Here is a 23443-nt window from a genome sequence, read left to right as displayed (position 1 = left end):
CATTTGTACCCCAAACTCTAATCTGGACCCTAAACTGACACAGCAATTTTCAAAACAATAAAAATGTGCTTAGAGATTTTATAGCATTTTGAAAACCGGATCTTAAATAAAACGATGGAAGTTGCTACTGCTCCTCTATAATACCCTATACCAGAGGTGGGCAAATTATGGCCTGTGGGACCGTCCTGCCCGGCCCTTGAGCTCCCCCATGGGGAGGCTAGCCCCGGCCCCCCCCCCCCCCCCCGCCGCAGCCATGCCACCTGCAGGGCAGCGCAGCAACATGTCTGGCTCTGGCTGAGCGGTGTGACTGCCAGACATGCTACTCTGAGCGGCATGGTAAGGGGGCTGGGGGTTCTGGGGGGGCAGTCAGGGGACGGGGAGCAGGGAGCAGTTGGATAGGTGTGGGAGTCCTGGGGGGCCTGTCAGGAGGTGGTTGGATGGGGTGGAGGTTCTGGGGGAGGACAGTCAGGGGATGGGGAACAGGGGAGGTTGGATAGACATGAGAGTCCTGGGGGGCCTGTCAGGGGGTGGGGGTGTGGATAGGGGTCGGGCAGTCAGGGGACAGGGAGCAGGGGGGTTGGATAGGGGAGGGGGGTTCCAGGAGGGGATAGTCAGCAAACAAGGAGCAGGGGTTTGGATGGGTGGGGGGTTCTGAGGAGGGCAGTCAAGGAGTGGGAAGTGGGAGGGGGCAGAGGCCAGGCTGTCTGGGGAGGCACAGCCCTCCCTACCCAGCCCTCCATACAGTTTTGCAACCCCAATGTGACCCTCGGGCCGAAAAATTTGCCCACCCCACTCTATATTCTGCTCTCAAGGCACATCTCTCTGGAACTCTAGCCATGCTACTCTGCAAAGCCACAGGAGCTTGTTTCTTCTTGTAACTGGCGAGCTCCCTTCATTGCTTGCAGGTTTTTACATTCTAATGAATCTCTGTAATGCATCTTGCTGCATACCTGGAAGAAGACATTGTCATTCTCTTTTCTGTGTCCTGCTTCTTTAGGCATCTGGCTGCCTCCCTGCAGAGCACTGCTGGGAAACATCTCCAGCCCACAGAGTGAATAGTGCAAGAGGGAGCATGTTACACAGAGTCACTTTGATCCAGTTCTCACACGGGATTTTATATTTATTCTTTGTATTTTTTCCTTAGTCTGAAATAAATGGAACCTAGAATGAAAATGTTATTGATTCTGTACTGGGCCATATTCAGATCTCAGTTCCCCCGGGGTAAATCTGGAGTCACCCACTGCCTGACATGGGGTCAGGGCCAGATTCTGATCTCAGTTCCCAGGGGGTCAATTCAGAGTCACCTACTGCCTGCAATGGGTTTACACCATTCTAAAAGGGCAATAGATGAGGAAAGGATCCGACATTATTTATTCCTGTTATGAATTCACTTTCCCACCTGCGGCTAACACAATGTGAACAACATGGAGCCAATTCAAAGCCAGGGTCACAAGATTGTCTTTGAGACATTATTTATTTTATTAGAGATGCTCTAGTTCAAGAGGAATTATCTGGGGGGAGTTTTCTGGACTGTATTATACAGGATATATGACTAAATGATCACAATGGTCCCTTCTGGCCTTAGACACCTCTTGCAGTGTCTATGCTCTTTCCAAGCACTCTGATAAGTGGGGGCCAGTTCTGTCCCTAGACAGGTTCCTGCACTAGCTGGTGTCTACACAGTAGTGGATTATTTCTTCCTGTAGATAAGGCCCATGCGGAGTCATTTCATGTCTTAGGCTGGATGTCAGTGGCAGCAGCAGCCCTTACTCTAGGAGCGTGTCTTGTAGCAAATCGGGTTCTTTGAGTAGGGAGGTGGGTTCCCTTTTTCCTCCACAAGCACTTTAATGACTGCTTTGGCAGCATTGGACATGGTGGCCATGACACGGATATTCCCTGTGGTGACCACAAGCGCTTCCTGGCATTGGCCCAGCTTGGCTTTCTTGAATGTTGTGCAGCTGCTGGCCGGCATATAATTGTACATCCTTGCGTAGACTTCCTCCATGTCACCAAGGTGCTCTTTGCCTGGGCAGATCTCGAGGCCAAACTCAACACAGTAGAGGTTGTAGTCAAAGGGGTTGGAGAACATGATGGCAAGGGTGAAGGCGTCTGAGTTGTACACCAGCAGCCCCACGCTTCCACGAAAGCTGTACCGTCCCTTTGTGAACAGACAGCTCTCCTTGGATCCTGGCGGGATTCGGGGGGAAGGAGGTAGGAGGCTGTGGCCACTGAAGCAGTAACTCCTGTGGGAAGAGGGGGATCGAGATGAGCATAGTCTGACTTCCACGGTGCAGTGCTAGCTACTTGGGGACAGCACGGGGGTGGTGGGAAACAAACAGGGAAGGGTTAGAAGAGGTTTGTGCGCTGCATTTGCAAATATTTTAGGACTGAGACAACCAAATGAAAATCTGTTGACTCTAATGGAAATGTGCCTGCTTAAACCCAGTGTTACTGGTGTCACAGTTCCGAGCTAAGTGCCCCTACTCAGCCACTCACTAGACAGCTGAGAGGGGAATCCTGGCCCCTGGACACTGAGTGTTTTAAGCCTCTGGAGCCTGAAAGGAGTCCAGACACTGGTCTAGTCTTGGGGTCCCTAGGCACACACCTGGGGTGCAGTCCCTCTATCTAGCACCCCCTCCTGAGAACTGTCCATGTGCCTAGCCCTAGGTCTCAGTGCTGCCCCTGTTGCTTAGCACACCATCTCCCAGAACTCCACGTAGAAGTGAGAGCCTTCTGGTGACAGTCTAATTCTCTCAGGAGGCAGGCAGTAATTGTAAAGCAGAGAACACACTAAGGGTGTGTCTAGCTGCAGACAAACACCCAAGGCAGAGCATGGGTCAACAGACTTGGGCTTGCAGGGCTCATGCTATGGTGCTAAAAATAGCCTTGTAAACATTCTGGCTTGGTCTAGAGCTCAGGCTCTGAAGCCCTGGTAGGAGGGTGGGTCTCAGACCTCCAGCCCCAGCCACAAATTCAAAGTGCTCCCTACACATCTATTTTTAGAGCCATAGTGCAAGCCCCAAGAGCCCAAGTCTGGTGACCTGGACTCTGAGACTCGCTGCTTGCAGTGTAGACGTACCCGCAGACACTTTACACAGGATTCTACCATTGCTCTTTAATACTTAAAAGGGAAAGCACATGGGAGTGCAGATCATAAAGAACATAATAAACTTCCTGACCACAATGCCCCTGGCTAGATCACCCTTCCCTGGATGCCATCAGGGCTCAGGGAGGCAGACATGGTCAAAGTGCCCCATAGGCATTAGCTGATCAGGCTGATGTAGTTACGGCACATGAGTTTCATAGCCAGTGGAACACAAAGGAGTGATGCAGCCAGTATCACATCTGACCATCTTTGATCACTCTAACCCAATGGATCAGGTACCTATTTCACAACTGGGTGAATTGGTGGGGGGAGATCAAGCAAGTCTCAAACCCCCAAGGGCTGTTGTCAAGTACCTTAGCCACTCAGCTTTAGGACCTTGCCCACCAAATGTCTAGATTGTCTGGGTTACTTCACCCTCATGGAGCCATCTTGCCTAGATTGTCTTCTTCCCCTTTGGCTGTCCATGCCCTTTTTTATAAATTCTGCCCTCTTTGTCAGGTGATGACCTGCTCCACTTCTTATATAATCATAGAAATGTGGGGCTGGAAGATTCTTGGGAAGTCATCAGTCCAGTCCCTTTCGCTAGACCATCCCTAATGGGGGTTTGTGCAACTTGTTCTAAAAAACCTCCAATGACTGGGATTCCACAACTTCAATTGAAAGGCCATTCCAGAACTTTAACTACCATTATCGTTAGAAAGTTTTCCTAATATCTAACCCAAACCTCCTTTGCTGCACATTAAGCTGATTGCTTCTTGCCCTACCTCAAACAGACATGGAGAACATCCTCTTTATAACAGCCCTTAAGATATTTGCAGACTGTTGTCAGATCCCCCCTAGTCTTCTTTTCTCAGCACTAAACATGCCCACTTTTTTTTAACTTTTTCTCACAGGTCAGGTTTCAGAGACTCTCTTTAGAAACTCTGTTGTGTTAATCATTTGCCACGAGCCTTTGAATCTCAGCCCAACATGGAGGGAAAGGGACCATAGAGAAGGTAAAAGGATGCATCGGCAAAATGGAGTTTACAACTCCATAAAGATATAGACAGAGTGGAGTGTGTTGAATTGCTCCTTGTGAATAAAGAATCACATGGACTATTATTAGCCCTTTGCCCTGCTCATGAGCTGATACTGCTTGTTCTGAGTCCCTTTGCTGTGGGTAAGAATTGGCTGGATAATAATGCTGCCAGGGAATTTCAGCTTCTGAGCTCAGCTTCTCTGGGGTAAATCTAGAGTCTCCCACTGGCTGCAATGTGGTCAGGATTGAACTCTGATCTCAGTTACCCTGGGGTAAATCTGGAGTCAACCACTGATTGCCATGGGGTCAGGGCCAGATTCTGATCTGTTCCCCCAGAGTCTGCCCGGTGAGTGCATTGTAGTGACACCAGATTTACATCTTTGTAAATGAAAACTGAATCTGGCTCCTTAGCTTTTGATTTCCCACCTTTCCTGCATTGAAAATCTTTCTCCTGTTGCATTCGTTTCTGCATCAACATTTCCAAACCATGGAGATTTTAATGAATTAGAGAGCATAGGAGGAACAGGGAGTGGGGTAAGAATCTTTTGGGAACAATACTGAACTTCCAGTATCTGGAAGAAGCAGGAGAAATAGTATGCAGAGAGCCCGTGGATGCTCTGAGGCAGGTGCCACAGGGGGTGTTTACCTGGGGGAATGGAGGGTCACATCCCGTGATTCGTTGGTTATCTCAATTTCCACACTCCTCTCGAAGTAAGTCTCAAGGCTGTCTTGCATTCCAGCCTGGGTGTTCATGGTGCTGGAGACTGGTGCGCTGCTTCTGAGGGGCAGCTGATTCTGACGGTTTGGGCAGGAAGTCTGGAGAAGGAAACTTTGACCATTCAGTGTGTGTAAAGATAAACAAGCTTCCCAGATAGCACATGAGCAAAGTCTATCAACTTGGTGAAGTATATTTGTGTATACAATTAAGACACTCCATTATGATATGAAAGAGCAAAAATGAAACTGAAAGGGTATCTCTATAGATACAAGAATTCAATTATTGCTGCTGGGAATGTTTTCACTGCAGGCTCATACCTGTTGCAATTTCATGTCACCATTCTGATGTTTATGTCTGAGGTGGATGGAATCAATATGGCTCAGAAAATTATTAATCTGACACATGACCTCACCAGGCAAGAAACCTTTCTACTAGTGGCAACTACTTGCCTTCTAGTCATTGCACCTGTCTCTCTCCGAGGAAAATAGAAAGCAAAGAGTGTGCTTGATTGGCTGGTTGTCAAGAATAATATCTTATGAAGAATAATTCAGGACAAGATGCAGGAAGAATGAATAAACAACATTAAAGAACTAAACCTGCGATTGGCCAAACCTCACGGACACTGCAGGTAAACACACCAGCCCAGCCCACCAGCGGATTTCCCTGGACAGGCCGCGTGCCAAAGGTTGCCAATCCCTGAACTAAACAAAAGTTTTCCCCCTATATGGCTGTACAAGTGCACTCCATGTCTCCCTATATTGGAGGCCTCTCATCTGGCCAAGCGTGAAGTGCATGGGGAACGTAGATTCACCCACACTTATATTACAAGAAGAAGGAGGCATTCAGTGAGTCTGAAAGGGGAAGAGATTTAAAACCAATCAAAAGTTTCTATACATACACACCAAAGAATTGTCTTGTGGGACTCACTGCCACTAGATATCACTGAGGACAAGCTCTGAGAAGGATTTGTAAAATAGGGACTGGAGATTTATCAGCAGAATGAGACCATCCAGAGTGACAGGAGAGAGGGTAGAAGGAACATAAAATGTCTTGCTTCAAAGCATGAGTCAGCCACAAAGTGACCAATGGGGATTAGGAACAAACTTCCCCTAGGGGCAGGACTTCCCTCTGCTGCCCACTGATGGGTTTTCTGCATTGTCCTCTGAAGCAGCAGGCGTTGGCCATTGCTGAAGATAGGAGAATAGACTGATACGAGGAGCGACACTCTGTGAGCAGCCAGCAAAGGAGATGGCAGCTGGTGAGGGAATGATACATTCCCACCGCCCGCTGGTATTGATTTCCTGGGGGAGATGGGGGTGCCTGACTGGTGAGCTGGAGAGGCCTGGTTCTGCCCCCGGCCTGCAGGGGGGCTGGTTCTGACCCAGCCTCAGGCAGAGGTGACTGGCTAGTATGGGGGCTGGGGGATGTAGTAGGAAGAGGGCCTGAAACATAAGCCCATGTGTCAGAGGCCTGGTGTGAGGTCTGAGGCCTGGGATAAAGTAATCAAAACCTTGCTGATATTAAGCAAAGTTAAGTTGTCAGCAAAAGGCAGGCCCAACTCAAGAATTGGCAAGATTAGGGCTGATATTGCAAAAACACAAATTCCTAAGAGTTGCTAGGCACAAAGCACTCACACAAGCACATTTCAGAAGGATGGTACCATAACGCCCCGATAAACACAGCCCCAAAGATAACAGGAACATGCTGACCCATCTTAAGGCTAAGGTCAGGATGACAGCATGACGAATAGAGATGTTTTGATCACACCTACAGGTACAAGGCAATGAGTGGCTCCCTAATACGTCACGGATGATAGGTAACTTGTTTGCAGAGGTGTATAAAGATGTGTCTCAGAGGTAGTGTCTTTGTCTGGCCTAGGGGATAGTGGAAAGTCCCACCACTAACTGAGCTGGTCCATTGTGACCAGCATGCATGTATCAGTGTAGCTGTAACCGTTGATCCAAGGCATTAGCACTCTGCTTCACGGGCAATAAACCTGACCAGGTGCCTTCGCTAGGAGCCAAGTCTGTGGATTTATTGGGTCGCTCCATTGGGGCCTGGGTCTCTGCTCTCTGCATAGGGCTGGGACATACGCTGAAAGAGCACACGCAGCCAACACCAGAGGACAGGGGAATGGGACACGAGTCCTTTCCCCTCTAGGGGACCATACAAGCAATAAGGCCCAACACCTCTTCCAACTGCCACAGCCCCTCTGGCCCACTCCCTCAGGTGAGTGGTACAGCCCAATGGTCCCTCCCACCAGGGCCGGCTCTAGGTTTTTTGCCGCCCCAAGCACAAAAAATTTTGGCTGCCCCATCCCAGCCCTGGGCTCCTCCCGTGCTGCCCCAGTCCTGGGCTCTCCCCTCCACCCACACCCCCTGCTGCCCCAGCGCTGGGCTTCCCCCTTTCCCCCCACCCCACTGGCCTCCCCCCACCCCCCTGCCACCTCAACCCTGGGCTCTCCCCCCGCCACCTGCACCCTCCTTCCGCCGCAGCCCAGGGTCACTGGTAACTCGCTCCTGGGGTGGGTCATTCAGCAGGAATTTTGGACGTGCACAAAACACAGACAGGATTGGTTCCCATATGGTTACAAAGCTGCATTAAAGTGGAACAATTTTCAGCTTGTGTAATTGGAGGATATCTGGATGCATATTATAAGACTGTCCTCCATAAATGAGGAAAAGTTGAGGTGCCTTTATTATTCTTTTGTTCCACTCTTTCTTTCTATGTGGAATTTGCCAATGCAATCTCACTGTCTTCCTTTTAAACAAACAAACCAAAAAAAAGCAATGGCTGTTGAAAATAGCAATTCCAGTCCTAATAACCACTGGGAAGCATTTTTTGCTCAATTTTATCCTACAAAAAATTTTCTACAGCAAGTTACAGTGGATCAGTATATTTGATTTGGGAGAAATGAAGTAACAGCTGCCCAAACTGAGCTTGAGCACTCCTGAATTTTGAGGTGTTCAAATCTGGAAGGCAGGTGCTGGGGCTGGGGCTCCACGGGGGAGCATGGCAGCATGTATGCAGCAGCGTGTCTGGCGCTGCACGGAGCCAGACACGCTGGTCTGAGTGGCATGGTAAGGGGGCTGGGGGTTGGAGAAGGGGTCAGGGGTTCCGGGGGGGCAGTCAAGGGACAGGGAACGGGGGTTGGATGGGGTGGAGGATCGGGAGGGCAGTCAGGGGCAGGGAGAAGGGGGTTAGAGGGGTCAGAGGTTCGGAGGGGCAGTCAGCGGACAGGCAGCGGTTGGATAGGCATGGGAGTCCCAGGGGTTTGTCAGGGGACAGGTAGGGGGTGGGGTCCTGGGGAAGTTGGGGGTCTCAGGAGGGGCAGTTGGGGACAAGGAGAAGGGAGGCTTAGATGGGGGTGGGGCTCAAGGGGCAGTTAGGGGCAGGGTCTCAGGAGGGGGCAATCAGGGACAAGGACCAGCAGCACTTAGATAGGGGTGGGGTTGTGGGGGCAGTTAGGGTGGGGTCCCGGGAGGGGTGATCAGGGACAGGAGCGGGGAGTTGGATGGGTTGGGGTTTCTGTGAGGGGCAGTCAGAGGGAGTGGATGGTGGCAGGGTGGGGCTTCCCTCCCCCTGGAGTGTCCTGTTCTTTGAATGTTAAAATATGGTCTCCCTACCATTCACAGCACTCAGAGCACGCTGCCGCATGAGGTCCCCCTCTTTCCTTTCCAGTTGGTAGTGACCAAGGGAATGCTGGGAAATGTAGTTCTTGCCCTGCTCCAGGGCCGGCTCTATAGGCAGGGAGCTAACCAAGGAACTACAGCTCCCAGAGCCCCCTGTTGGGTCTCAGCTCCCATGCTAGATCCCTGCCGCCCCTCTGCCTCCACCTGCCACAGCCCCTCTGGCCCACCCCCTCAGGTGAGTGGTACAGTCCAGTGACCCCTCCAGCTGCCACAGCCCCTCTGGCCCACCCCCTCAGGTGAGTGGTACAGTCCAACGGCCCCTCCAGCTGCCACAGCCCCCGGGTGAGTGGCCCCACGTTGGTAATGCTGGGCCCAGCACGGCCTGAGCCTCGGCGACGCTGCCGCTGGGCGGGGCCAGCGAGGGGCGGGACGGGGATGGGGCGCAGGGGCAGCGACCCGTGTTCAGTTCAGCACGTTGCCGTGGAAGCCAGCAGTCAGCCAGTGGGGGGCCGGGGCCGTCAGGGCTCAGGGAGCTGGGGGGACTCAGCCACAGTGGGGGGAGCATGATGGGCCCCCTGCTCAGGGCCCCACACGCCCTGGGGCCTCCAAGCCTCTCAGGGGTCGAGGGCTCCTCTTCACCTCTTCACCCACCCCCCTTCTTCCCTGGGGCTCGGACGGCTGGAGCAAAGCCGGCGGGGCCTGCAGCTCCCACATCGCTGGGGGGTTGCTTCCTGATGCCAGGGAAGGGGGAGTGCCACGGGCAGATCTGCTGGTGTAATGTGGCCTAGCTTACGTCACAGTCCATGAGCTGCTGAGATCGTGTGTGTGTGTGTGTGTGTGTGTGTGTGTGTGTGTCCGTGTCCGTGTCCGTGTCCGTGTCCGTTCACAGCAGCAGCATTAACAGCCACCCCAGCAGGGACCTCCACGGTAAGTTAGGGGAGAAGGGAGAGTTGGGGGCACACAGAGCCCATGGCCTAGGGGGTGGGAGGAGGAGGAATGGGAGATGCACAGAGCACCTGCCTTGGCAACACCAACTCTCTGAGCTAAAAGAGGAGCTGTCAGTTCCTCCCAGTGCTGGGTTTAAGGCATGCAGCTGAGACGCTCTGTCTCTCTCCACTGGAGGGAGTGGTGTGCACAGGCTAACTCATGACCCCATAACAAGGTGACACAGCTGATAAAACTGGATGTTCCAGGTATTTCCTAAATTTATTTAAAATAAGCCCTGTTCAGAACATGCCCTGCCATTAAATGACAGTCAGGATATTTGCTGCTAGCACAGCCCTCCCCATCCCGAAGGATAGTCACAGCCGTCCAGCACGTGCCCCTCACAGGCACTAGTGCAAGAGACAGGGAGGGTGGAACGTTTGGAGGCTAGGAGGTGAAGCTTCCATCTCCCCAATCCAGGCCAGGCTCCCCCGCAGCCCTATCTTGCTGGCATCATCCTAGTCAGTACATCTCTCTCTGAGGTCTGTGGGTGCTCTCAAAATTTGAGACATCTGTGAATAAAACAATGTGAAAGGGAGTGATAATGGAGACTGAGAAGCAAATGGAGCTGAACCAAGGACACCATGGAAGGAGTTAAATCATTACAGCGATAATCCTCCCCCCATCCCCAAGGCACAGAGTCCTGCTCACACTTTAACCACATCCTCCGATAATTCCCATAGATATCTCAGCAGCTACGGAGCACACTCTGCCCTATGGCACAGGGAGGCATCTGGGGAGCAGAGAAATCTTAGCTCTGAAAATACTGGACAAATCCTACAGCTACAGCAGGGACTTTGGAAGCATCATTTCTGATTCCCAGAGGCGGGACAGTTTGACAGTGGCTCTCGGAGAGTGACAGGCCAGAGTCACAAAAGTAGACCCAGGTTCAAACAGGCCAGATTTTAAGCTGTCTGGTCTCTGTTCTGGGCCAGTGGAGATTTAAGATCAGGTTTTAGATTCCAAAACTCCCTCCTCACAGCTGAACCATGCTGCAATCCAGGCATCCCGCTTCCATGTAACTTGTACATCTCATGCCCCCAGCCCATTGCTTTGCCTGGGAAAATCAGTGAGTTCATCCATGATTTAGGTCACAAACAGTATCCTACTCTGAGGATGATTTTGGCCCATCCTTGTAGCGCCACATGATTCTGGGATTTCATCATTTAGAGGCCAATTATCAGTCAGAGATAGGGTTCCCTCTCCTCCCCCCAATTTCAAGGAAGTGGAACATTTTTCTGGATACAAATAATGAAAGATGTCCAAGGTTTCTTTGTATCCTTGACTCTGGGGTGTGGACTCAGACTTATGTTTTCAGGCTGACCAGAGACATTGCTGCCAGAATTACCCAGCTGAATGTCTGAGCAGAACCACCCATAAATGACAGTTACTAACTGGCGTATATAACCGACTCCTCTCCCATCACTGGGTCCTCTCCAGGCTGTTCCTTGCTGCCACTGCCAGTTCTCAGGGGCTCAGGGAGGGTGGGAGCTCCTTTCTTCAGAATGCAGGTGATGATCGGGGCAGACACCAGCAGGAGCAGAACCAGGGCAGACCGGAGAAGCCAGACTTCAAGGGACATAGCAGGCCCTGAGGTGAGGGAGGAAAGGCAGAGGTAGGGCTGTGCCATAGGTTATAACACCAGAAGAGACCATTGTGATCACCTTGTCTGCCTTCTTACATAACACAGGCCACAGGTTGCCCCTGAACTAATTCCTGCTTGAACAGGCAGCTGAGAGGGCGGAGAATATTCTGCCCACTGACACAGATTGATGAGGAAACTAGTATTGAGAGCATGTGTGATTTGGCTGCATTTGGGCCCTGAAGAGTGTTAAGCGCCCCCTGAGAAACACTGGGAGCCCTCCCATCCCACTGACATCTCAACACCTTGTGGAACCTGCCCAGCGACTCTCAGCGTTAGTATTCCCTTAGACGTTGGGGATTGAAGCAAAAAGAACTTTGGGCCAGGAAGTGAGGAGAATTCTGTGTCCAGCTGAAAGCACATCAGGATTTCAGGCTGAAAGAAGGCAAAATGGATTCACCCCACTTGGAATTCAGACCCAGCATTAACTCCCAGACTGCTGAGAAAGTGCCAAGAGAGAGAGAATGGGCAGGTCCTCAGTTTTAGCTCTCAGCATCAATTACCCAGCTCAGGCCAGTCTGGGACATCAGAGTCAGGGCTGATTCAGAGTGGAGAATGACCCCTGTTGAGTAACACATGCTGCTCTACTCCCTGTAGCACAGTACTCACCACACAGTACCATATGTGAGGGTTACCTGAGCACACAACACTGGCATCTTCTCTGTGGCTACAGTCATGCACTCCCCAAGGCCCACTCCAGCATTCCGTGAGGGCAGCTTCTCTCCCTGTGCAGTTAACCTCAGCCAGCCAGATGGGGTCAGACCCTTCTCCAAACTCAGCCCCCCCTGGGGCTAACAATGCCGTCCCACAACCCAGCTGCCTGCACACAACTCCAGCATCGTTTAGGTCCCAGTCAACATCACACACGCTTCCCCACTGCTGGTTGTGAAGCACCTCGACTCTCCCAGCACAGTGACTCGAGCCATTCACCAGTCGGAGCTGAGCTTGCTCTGAAATGGTCAAACCTACAAATGAACCATGGAAATAAAGACATAGAGAAGGGGAGATTAGGTCTGACCCATGAACATCCTTTCTAGCATCCCTTATGTTCACATGCGTTTACAGTGGGATGTTTCCTGTCTCCTGGGGACCTGGAGCTGACCAGCTCTTTGTCCTGAGCTAGGGCTTAGAATGTGCGTTTCAACAGCTGAAAATCCTAACTGTATAAAGGTAATGAGTTCTCTTCAGCTCAGACTATTTGCAGCAAGGGCTTCACAAAAAATATGAAGATTTCCCAGTTGAACATATACCTCCCTTTCAAATTGCTTAAGCTATTTGTAGAAACTCTACCCATAATTACATCCTTCACAGGTGGGTGAGACTGTGACCTGCACTATACATGGATTGCACTAGTGCAGTTGAAACCACTTCAAAACCAACTTATTGAACTTGTGCAAACCCCATATAGATGTTCCCATTTTGAATTTGGCAGTTTTGAGGTTAGCTTCCCCCTGCCAGAACAGGAATGAAGCAGAACCAAGAAAAGTCTAGACACACCAGCTGACATGGTTTTCACTCAGCTTGCAAACGGCACTTTAGTTAACCAGTGCAAACCGCACCTAAGGAACTGACTGAAGCTAAACCGCAGTGGGAACCCAGGTCAGGACTGGAAGGGTGCATCCAATTTGGAAACACATCAAGCTCCATCTTCAAACTAGTTAGGTGTTTGTCCCCATTCCTCCTATTAGGAGGAGGTTCCAGAACCTGCCTCCTCCTCTTTTATTTTCTGTAGCTGTTCACCCTCTCTGGTGCCCTCCCTCCCCTGCACAATGTATTTAGAGAGAGCATTGGATCTCCTCTCAGCCTGCGTATCACCATGCTGAACAAGTCAAGCTCTTCCAGTCCCCTCATAAGACTGTACTCCAGCCCCTGGTCATCCTAATAACCCTTCTCTAAACTTGGTCCAGCCTGAATTCATATTTCTAGTGCATGACTGACCAAAGTCATGCACAGTTTTCCAGATGAGGCCTTCCCAGCACCTTGTACTATGGCATTAACACTTCCTCTCAACTGGAAATACCTCTGCTTTGACCCCAGCCCCACCCTCCACTCCTTCTGCAGCTGTGAAGCTCTTCACCCCTTCCCAACCCCAGGAACAGCTTCAAGGAATCTTTACTCCTTCCCCACCACACACACAACCAACCTCCTTTCCCAGGCCTAGTTGTGCAGTTTTTTTGGTGGGAGGAGCAGAGTCATTCTGAGCTGCTGAACTACTCCTGCTCCCCCATGCATCCTTGGTCATTTCCTCCATCCCAGAACTGGTAATCAAACCCAAGAGTCCAGGCTCCCTGCTCTAATTGCTAGACCCCACTCCCCTATCAGAGCCAATGCTAGAATCCAGGAGTCCGGGCTTCCAGCCTCCCATGCTCTAACCCACTAGACCCCACTTCCCTCCAGCCCCCTCCCCACTCTAACTCACTAGACTCCACTTCCTCCCGAGAGCTGGGGACAGAATCCAGGAGTCATAGAATCAGAGTAACAGGGTTGGAAGGGAACTCAGGAGGTCATCTAGTCCAACCCCCTGGTCACAGCAGGACCAATTCCCAACTAGATCATCCCAGCTAGGACTTTGTCAAGCCTGACCATAAAAACCTTGAAGGAAAAGCCCTGATTCCCAGCACCCCTTGCTCTAATCACTAGACCCCACTCCCCTCCCAACATTAGGAATAAAACCTAGGTATCTGGATTCCCAGGGAAATCCAACACCTAAGTCTTTAGTAAAAGGTGCCAGGGAAACATTATTTATGAGTCTTTAAAAATCTCTGTGCAGCCGAACACCAGGAGAAAAGGGCACTCACCCCCGAGCCAGCCCAGCAGGGTGAGCAGCGCTGTGTTCCCAGTCCCGTAACCCCTGGCGACCATCTCCAGAGCCCTCACTGTGAGCTGCGGCCCCCAGTGAGGATTGCTCAGTGGGGAAGGGAGAGCCTGGTTCTGGGCTTCTCCAATCTGTGGGTTTCATTTCTCAGGCTGGCCAAAGCTGCAGCTGCTGGTTTCCTGCATGAGACACATGATGTGCCAGACTCGCGAGTACAGGAAGGAGTGTGAGGAGGCTCCTGTGCAGAGCCCAGGGAGGTATGAAATGAACCTCCTGGCAAGACTCTGCACCCCATGGCAACTGCTATAATTCACTGCATGCTTGCTTCTCACTGCAGGGACAGCCTCAGGCACCATCTGGAGGAGCTTAGCTTGGTAAACCTCACCCATTCTCATCTTCCCCTCTCTGCATCTGCTCGCGGCCCCCCAGCACCCACTGAATAATCTCTCCCCCGATCTCTGCACCTGCTGGTGCCCCCCAGCCCTTCCCGCTGTCTCTGCACCAACCAAAGGGGCAGACGGTCAGTGTTTCACTCATGCTGTCATGCAAACCCTGTCCTGGCAGGGACTCGAGGAGTGAGGAAGGAGTTCCTGGCTGGCTGCTGGGTGCTGAAGGTGAAACAAGCAGATTTCTGCACGGACTGGGAGCTGGAGAGTAGCTTCTGTCTGGCTGCCAGGGCTCAACCAAGATGAGCTATGGGGAAGTGGCCCAAGGAAATGTAGAGAGTCAAGTAGTTAAGGGGCACAGCATAAGGCTGCTATACTTCAAGGGTCCCTGGTTTTGGACCCAAAGCAGTGGGTGGGACCAGTTCACTCACCAGGCTCTGGGGGAAGTGGCTATGCCCTAAGGAAGGGAATTAGAATGATGGCACTGCAGGGAATGGGGCTGCCCTGGGACTGACTCAGTGGGGAGCTGTGGTCAGTGAACTGAGTCCAAGAGGGGTGGCACAAGTGGAGGCAAGGAGTTGCAGGGAAGAAGCCCTTGGGGCACTGCTCAATTCCAGAGCAGGAACCTTGCAACCTAGCCGGACCAAGTGAGGGTACCGTGATGAGCCCTGTTAAGTTGCTTAAAGACTGAGCCCAGGGAGGGCTATAGGAAGATGCACCAGCTGAAGGGGTACTGAGATAGGCCACCATTGGACTAATTGGGGGTGTCAGCCCAGGAAGGGTTAGAGGTTGATACCAAATGGAGAGGTGTCAAGATTCCTTCCCAACTCTGAACTCTAGGGTACAGATGTGGGGACCTGCATGAGAACCTCTAAGCTTAACTACCAGCTTAGATCTGGTTTTGCTGCCACAACCCAAATTATTTATGAGTCATTTGGGAAACTCTGCCTACCTCCCCCACCCCCCCGAATATCTCCCTCCCAAGTACTATAACCCTTCCCTGGGTAGCCTTGAAAGACTTTTTCACCAATTTCCTGGTGAACACCGATACAAACCCTTGGACATTAAAACAAGGAGAAATTAACCATGCCCCTCCTTTTCCCCCACCAATTCCTGGTGAGTCCAGATTCAACCCCCTTGGATCTTAAAACAAGGAAAAATCAATCAGGTTCTTAAAAAGAAGGCTTTTAATTAAAAAAAGAAAGGTAAAAATCATCATCTCTGTAAAATCAGGATGGAAAATAACTTTACAGGGTAATCAGATTCAAAGAGCCCAGAGGAACCACCTCTAGCCTTAGGTTCAAAGTCACAGCAAACAGAGGTAAACACTCTAGCAAAAGGAACATTTACAAGTTGAGAAAACAAAGATAAACCTAAAACGCCTTGCCTGGCTGTTACTTACAAGTTTGAAATATGAGAGACTGGTTCGGAAAGGTTTGGAGAGCATGGACTGATGTCTGGTCCATCTTAGTCCCAAGAACGAACAACCCCCTAAACAAAGAGCACAAACAAAAGCCTTCCCCCCAACCAAGATTTGAAAGTATCTTGTCCCCTTATTGGTCCTTTGGGTCAGGTGTCAGCCAAGTTACCTGAGCTTCTTAACCCTTTACAGGTAAAAGGATTTTGGTGTCTCTGGCCAGGAGGGGTTTTATAGTATTGTACACAGGAGGGCTGTTCCCTTCCCTTTATAGTTATGACAAGAGGGTACCATTACGGGCCCTACTGGACTGTTAAAGACTGAGCCCGGGAACAGCTGCAGCACATTTTGGACTGTGTACCCCAGAAGAGGTTTGTTTGTTTCGCACACAGACTTGGGCTGAGTCACTGAAGACCTGACTGACAAGTGCAGCTGCCAATGGGGGCACCATGAGCGGAGAAAAACTGCAGGCATGCACGCACTTAACCAGGGGGTGCTTGCGAGAGTTGGGTGCCAGCCCATTACAGTGGTACCAGAAGTGGGGATCATTACAGAGACATTCAAGAAAGTTTTTTTTTAAAAGCACAGAGATGAGAGAAAAGCATTTCACACCACAGATTGTCAATAACCAAACTGCAGCACCCAGGGCCGGCTCTAGGTTTTTTGCCACCCCAAGCAAAAAAAATTTTGGCTGCCCCCAACCCCAGCCCTGGGCTCTCCCCCTCCCCCTGCCAGTGTCCTCCCCCACCTCCACCCCCTGCTGCCCCATCCCTGGGCTCCCCCCCACCAGTGCTGACTCCATCCACTCCCCACTCGCCTCCAGCAGGTCCGGCGCTGGCAGGGTCAGGTAAGCAGCAGGGCTCCCGGGCCGTGCCTCAGCCCAGGGTCCCTCCAGCCAGGGGTCCCGCCTCCAGGACCGGCCAGGACCCGGGAGGACAGAGCTAGGGGACCGCTCTGGCAGGGGCTTGAGGAGCTGGGGCAGGGTAGCCCCAGAGGGAGCAGAGCCCTAGAGAGCGAGCCACAGGCCCCACATGGCAGTGCCCCACCCTCTATGGCCCTGCTGCTGCTGCTGTTTCTGACCGTCCTGCTGCAGTCCCTGGGCAGCTCAGGCTGCTTCGCCCAGTCCCAGCTGCGGCGTTGGGGGGTGGCCCCCCTGCGGCACCTGCAGGCAGCTCCCTGTGCCCCACAGGGCGGCCCCCAGCCCGAGTGTCCCCCGCTCGGAGCCTGCCTGGCCCAGCCACAAGGTGCGGGCGCTACTCTCTTGCGGCGTGAACTGCAGCGGCCCCAGGGCGCCCCCTGTGCACCACGCACTGCTGCTGCCAGGGCCGGCTCTAGGCTTTTGCCGCCCAAAGCAAAAAAAAAAAAAAAAAAGATGGCCAGAATGCTGCCCCTGAAAATGTGCCGTCCCAAGCACGTGCTTGGTTTGCTGGTGCCTAGAGCCAGGCCTGGCAGCACCCCCTGCTCTGGAATCTTGCAGCAAACCACCCATCACTGGTGAGCCAATCAGAAGGGATTCTTTAACCACATGACTTTTTGTGGAATCACACGTCACTGAACAGTAAATTGCATCACATTTTCCTAAACCAATCAGAAGGATTTTCTAACCCCATGGATTTTGATGGAATTATTCAGCAGAGCATATTAAATTGTAAATTAAAGACAAAATACCAATTCCAGTGAGCATGTATGTAGGTTTCTTTATCAATTTTTTTACAATACCTACATAAATTCAGCAGTTAACCTTATTTGTTTCTTAATTTGAACCAGGAATAAAATGTCCTCTTTCTCCACAATTCTTTTAGCATTTGTCTTTAAAAACTCGTAGACTGGCCCAAATGGAATTACATGCCTAAACTTTATTCCAATTTCTTCCTAACCTTTTATATTTATTGGAAATTAGCACCTATTGGTGTATTAGGGGCCTCTTAATTTTTTTAATGTTTTTGACAAAAAGGTACATTTTAAAAAAAGGAAAACATGCAACACACACCCATCACTCCCAACCCCAAATGAGTATGTTCAAGCCAGCTTGCTCACTATTTATAAATAACCCCTTAAATATATAATATACAACTGCTTTGAATGTTTTATAGATGTGTCTTTCTCACATACACTTGTTTTTCAGCATTGTTTCATATAAAACACACACGGTACCGCACTCAAAGGAAATCTAATTCTGAAAATTCATTAATATGCCCATTCGTGAGAGAAAATGCAGGCCTAGTTTAAGCTATCTTTTCATTCCTCTTTCCTCAAACAATTCCCTTTTTGGTAAGATCTGAAATGTGGATTAATTAAAGTTGTGTGTACTAAGTAAAATAAAAACAGCAATGGAGTATTTGGGAAACCTGTATTTGAGAGACAATAGCTACGAACAAAATTTTATTCTTAAGATTTAGCAGTAAATATTTTGCATTAATAACTTATTTGGCACATTTAGCAACATACCCAAAAGAGATTAACAATCACTGAACACATATGCACACACACACACACACACACACACAGGGCCGCCCAGAGGATTCAAGGGGTTTGGGGTCTTCGGCGGCGGGGGGCCTCCACTTCAGCAGTAATTTGGCAGCGGGGGGTCCTTTCACTCCGGGACCCACCGCCGAATTGCTGCCAAAGACCCAGCACTTCGACGGCGGGTCCCGCTTCAGTGGCAATTCAGCAGTGGGGGGTCCTTCCGCCCTGGAAGCTCTGGGAGCCCTGGCCCCGTGAGAGTTTTCCAGGGCCCCTGGAGCGAGTGAAGGACCCCGCTCCAGGGGCCTCCAAAAACTCTCATGGGGGCCCTGGGGAAAATTGCCCCACTTGCCCCCTCCCCCGGGCAGCCCTGCACGCACACAGGTACACAGAGTTATCTGATAATCAGAGCTATCTGAAAAACAGTTAATTTTTTTCATTTTATTTATCATCACACTGAAGCAGCACCAAGGTATTAATTTTCTCTCTCTTTTAAAAAAAAAAATTGTATAGTGTCATGCTGTCTGGAGTGGCTCGTGACTGTGAATGCTACCTCAGGGCAGACTGCCAGAAAACAGGGCAGATACCCCAAGCTGGTGGTGTGTTCTATAATTAGATTTCACCAAACCAATAACAAATGTGAACTCCTGGATCACTATACCAGTCATGCAATGGAGTCCTCTTAGACTCTCCAGCCTATCTTGTCACCCAGACAAACTGGACTTTGTGATAAAATGGTCACTTAATCCAAAAATCACAAATATTTTAAGTTACTCCCAGTCCCAAGAGGCCAGTCACTCACCCAGATCAAATGGTATCCTAGATCTTACACCAAAGACAATGCTGGCAGCCAATTCTATAGTAAACTAACTAAAGTTTTATTAGCAAAGAAAAGGAAATGAGTTATTGAGAGGTTAAAGCAGGTAAAATATAATAACAGGTGAATCACAGTCTATAATTTCAAATGGGCAGAGATGTAATAACCAGCCAGTTTCCCAAAAGGATCTCAGGGCTACCCAGATTAACTCTGGTTATTCCACCTGTTAGAATCCAAACAGCTCAGAGATGAAGGATATTTCCCTAACTCCATACTTATAGCTTCTTCTCACAGCAAGCAAACTCACAGGGTCACTACTCACATGGGCTCTTCCTTTGATTACAGAGAGTGAGGAATGCACTTAGCGTCTTTGACCTCTGATCATCACACACAATGATCACTTGCCTTAAAATTAGCACTTTTCTGTTAAAGTTCTTCATTTGCATTCCACAAGGCTTCTTTTTCATTTAATGGGTTGTTTGATTACAGGGATATACACTGTGGATGTTTGCTATTACATTATAATGGGATACAGATAAGTGAAAACAATGCATGTAACATCTCACTAGTTTTCATGAAGTTTAAACATCAAATACACTCTCATACATTTACCAATCACTTGGGTCTGTACTAATACACAAGTGAATTGGTCTGGCTTCCAACTATGGATTTATAAATATTCAGTGAGTCCTGGGCCTTTGGCATAAGCTGGTACCTGGTCTGCCAGCATCACATATAGTGCCTTTAAAACCATAACTTCTAATGCAATAGTGAGCAACCTGCGGCCTGCGGGCCACATGCAGCCCATCAGAGTAATCTTATTGTGGGCTGCAAGACATTTTGCTGACATCCGCAGCAAAAAAACCCTGACAACAACAATCTTCTTTAAGGGCAGTTTACAAGGATATGATATAAGCTCATCAATTGTAAATTGTGAAGAAATGTCCAGGATGCATAAACCTTTGATCTTTTACCTAGAGGTTTACAATAAAAATATCAACCCTGAAAAGCCAAGCCACAGCTTTGTAACTGCATAAAGGAGAGAGATAAAGTCTGTAGCATCTGACACTGTTATCTGAAAAAACTTGTCACCCTACAGCCTACCCCATGCCTCTCTTTTCCTGACTTTTTTTAAATCTGAAACAGCCATCTCCTTCTGCTGTTGCTCAACTCACTGATTTTAATAACATCAAACAATGCTTTACAAAATAAGCTATCATAAACTTTTCAAAGTTGAATATGAAAAAAACAGGGACCTAGGAACAAGAGACCTGGGAGGTGGTTTGACGATGGACTGAAATCTTTTTTTGTTTAGTGTAAGAGTTTTTTATCCATTCTCTGTTAGTTGCCTTGCTTTAGCCAGGGCCAGCCTTTGTCATACAGAAAGATTCGCTGAACTTCAGAAAACTTTATTGCCCTCCATCATTTTGCCAACTTTCTAATCATTTTGTCATGGTGCACGGGGACTGGCTGTGGGGTGGGGGATGTTTTTCCAGATAACAGGCTACAGACTTTATCTCTCTCCTACATGCAGTTACAGCACTTTTCAGATTTGATATTTTTTATCTGCAAATGACAGTGGGGATTATACTGTACCCTGGAATTTAACACTTTCTTCACAATTTACAAATGAGGTTTCTTAAGAGGTTTATGTCCCATCTTTGTAATCTGCCTTTAGAGGAGTCTTTTGTTTGTGGATTTGTTTTATATGGGGGGTTGCATGCTGGGTAATTCATTTTTAAAAACAAGTTTATGCTCTTATTTCAAAGGTTGGGATAGTCTCGCTTTTAAATATTACAGTGTAATGTTTATTTCACCAGACGTCTTTCTCTTTGCTTAAGACAAAACCATGATGTTTATCAAGGTAGGGTGGAGGCAAGAAGTTGCTAAGAGGGTACAGTTTTAAAGGCACTATGCAATGTACAGTTTGAAAAAATTGCAGGGAAATTAATATTTTGGGGCCACTCCAATTGATGATAAAAATGGAAAAAAGTAATTGTCATACAGCTGTTAAATATTGCTACAAAAATAAAGATGTTGGTGCATTTTGATTATATCACAAGGCTTTTTTAGCGTGTTTGAGCTAGGGGGTTTGAAGCAGTGAGCTGCACAGTGCTAACAATTACTTTACCCCCTACCCCTTTTAGGTTTCGTGTTTTGTCATTGCTGTTCTTTTAGGGTCCAATATGTGTTTTAGGATATTAACGAACAAAAATTGTTGTTGCTTTTGAAGTACTTCTGTAAAATATCACTAAGGATGTAAAGACAAGCATTGTGATTATGGTCCAGTGTTTGTCATCCCAGTCAGAGATGCCCAGCCTCTGCACGTATACCCATTCCACCTGACATCTTTGGAAGTGTTCGTTATTTACTAACTCCCCGGTGAAAAAGTGATTAGAAACACTGGAAAAAGAAAAGTGGGAATATAATGCCTCGTGGTTGAGAAGGGTTTCTGCATGACACATGCTTGCCCATGTTAAACCTTGATAGCTAATAAGACATACATACAAGGCTGTTTTGCTAAATAAAGATTTCAAACATTTGTTAAAATGCCCCACCAAGGTTTTTTTATCCTCATGCCCTGTGTTTTCATGTTACCTTTTAAAGTCTGCATTCCTCTGTATGTGTGTACAGGTCCATTTCATGTTTTTTCATTTCTTTTTGGTATTTTGCTAAATGTGTCTGTGGCAAGGTGATGACTCACCACATGGCGCCTCCTGCTGGTTGTCCAGGGAATAAGCTCTTTCCAGCCCCAGAGCGGCCTCTGCCAGCTTATGTCTCGCCTGCTGCTGGCCCCCATGTCCCTCCTGGACCCTTTACCCAGGGGTTCTGCTCATCGCAGCAACCCCCAGTCTGGGTCTCCCCACTCAGGGGAACCCCCAACCCCCTATCCCCACCTCGCCTCAGTGGCTACTGTCAGTCACCATCTAGCTCCACTCACTGGGGCAGACTGCATTCTGTAAAGGACATCATCATTGGCAAGAGGGGTTTGGACCTGCTGCCTCTGCCTATCTCTGGGCTGCCCCTCTGCAGCCTCAGTACCCTTTGGGGGCCCTTAACTCAGCCTGCGGCTTTTCTAGGCTGGAGCTCCCCAGTTCCCTCTGCCCTTCCCCAGTGCTGCTCCACCCTAGATACCCTTCTCAGCTTCCCAAATAGCCAGGTCCTTCTCTCTCTAGAGAGCCAGAGATACTGTCAGCTTCTAGCCCACTGCCCTCTTATAAGGGCCAGCTGGGTAAAGGTACTAGGTAAAGTGAGGACTTGAACTAGAGGTCTCCTGCATCCCAGGTGAGTACCCTCACGGGTGGCCTAGAAGTTATGAGGGAGTGTAATGGTCATCACTTTTATAAGGCTATGATACATTTTCTACAAAGTATGCCTTGTGAGGTATGATTTGAAAACTCATAATCTGCTGAATATTATTGTCCTGGTAAAATGTGTGTATCAATATTGTATGAGAAGTTATTAGATTAAGACAAGATTAAGACAAGCAGGGACAAATTAGTTTTTCAGAGACAAGGACACACTAGAACCCAACTCGGGTGTTAAAGGGCCATCACCTACTTACGCGGCCATTCTCCAGCAATTGGAAAGGGTAAACAAGAAATTTACATCTCATCACAGGAACGTTTCAAATCTCATGTCCACAAGAGACAGCTTGTCGCCTTCACTCCAGCTGTGGGTAATCCTTGAAGAAGGGAGAGGGATATAAATAAGAGAGACAGTGACCTCCAACTCACCTCTCCTCCCATCTCTCTGCTCATGATATCAACAACTCTCAAAGAACTGAGTTAAGCGGGGAGTGGTCCCAGGCTGGAAGGAGACCCAGCCTGTGAAATTTACAACAGTGTATGCTGAGACAAAAACCTTTGTTTTTAGGCTAGTTAAATTAGGTATTGGCTTGCGTATTACTCTTGTATTTTGTTTTGTAACCAAACCTAACTTCTATGCATGAATACTCATAATCACTGAAAATGTATCTTTCTGTTCTTAATAAACTTATCTTATTGTTTTATCTTAATCAGAGTGTGTTTGGATTAGAGTGTGTGGGAAATTCCATTTGGGATAACAAGCTTGATGCATTTTCCTTTGATGAAATGACAGACTTTCTATGAGCTTGCATTGTTCAGTGGTGTGCTGGACTGTACAAGACACACATTTGTGTGGGACTAAGAACTTGCGGGTGTTGCGCTGTATGTAACTCATGAGTGACTGGTCAGAGTGCTCATGTATTTAGCTGGGAGTGGATTTACATGCTGAAGGCTGTGTGAGCAGACCAGGAGTGGCTTTTCTGGTAAAAGGCGCCCCTGCTAGAGACTTCAGGGGACACTGCTGTCCAGATTGTATCTTGGGAAATGTCCCCGGGAGCTGGGCTTCAACTCTCCCCCTATGTCTGGCTGTTTTGTGTGAGTTCATTGGCAGGGCCGATCTGGTGGGCAGGTTCTGAC

The 23443-nt window shown here is 49.1% G+C and overlaps 1 protein-coding gene and 1 long non-coding RNA gene across 4 annotated transcripts; one reads left to right on the top strand and one right to left on the bottom strand.

Moving 5' to 3' along the window:
- Window positions 1-1496: 1496 nt before the first annotated feature.
- LOC120394178 lies at window positions 1497-10912 on the bottom strand. 2 transcript variants are annotated; one of them, XM_039518418.1, is made up of 3 exons: window positions 10854-10912; window positions 4771-4940; window positions 1497-2243 (listed from the first exon to the last, which is right to left on the bottom strand). In XM_039518418.1, the coding sequence occupies exons 2-3, from the start codon at window positions 4875-4877 to the stop codon at window positions 1772-1774; spliced, it is 579 nt and encodes a 192-aa protein (XP_039374352.1). In that variant the 5' UTR covers window positions 4878-4940; window positions 10854-10912; the 3' UTR covers window positions 1497-1771. The 2 variants fall into 2 exon arrangements, with proteins under 2 accessions (XP_039374352.1, XP_039374351.1); XM_039518417.1 differs by lacking the exon at window positions 10854-10912 and adding an exon at window positions 8469-8518.
- Window positions 8612-22900, top strand: LOC120394179. 2 transcript variants are annotated; one of them, XR_005592198.1, is made up of 3 exons: window positions 8612-8709; window positions 14067-14289; window positions 22620-22900. It is a non-coding gene; the product is annotated as an uncharacterized LOC120394179 (long non-coding RNA). The 2 variants fall into 2 exon arrangements; XR_005592197.1 differs by lacking the exon at window positions 8612-8709 and adding an exon at window positions 8731-8770.
- The last annotated feature ends 543 nt before the right edge of the window (window positions 22901-23443 follow it).

The sequence above is a fragment of the Mauremys reevesii genome, unplaced genomic scaffold (assembly GCF_016161935.1).
Source record: "Mauremys reevesii isolate NIE-2019 unplaced genomic scaffold, ASM1616193v1 Contig40, whole genome shotgun sequence".
In the NCBI taxonomy this organism is placed as follows: Eukaryota; Metazoa; Chordata; order Testudines; family Geoemydidae; genus Mauremys; species Mauremys reevesii.
Note: the sequence above shows the minus strand (reverse complement) of the source record. Positions and strands in the feature narration are given on the sequence as shown.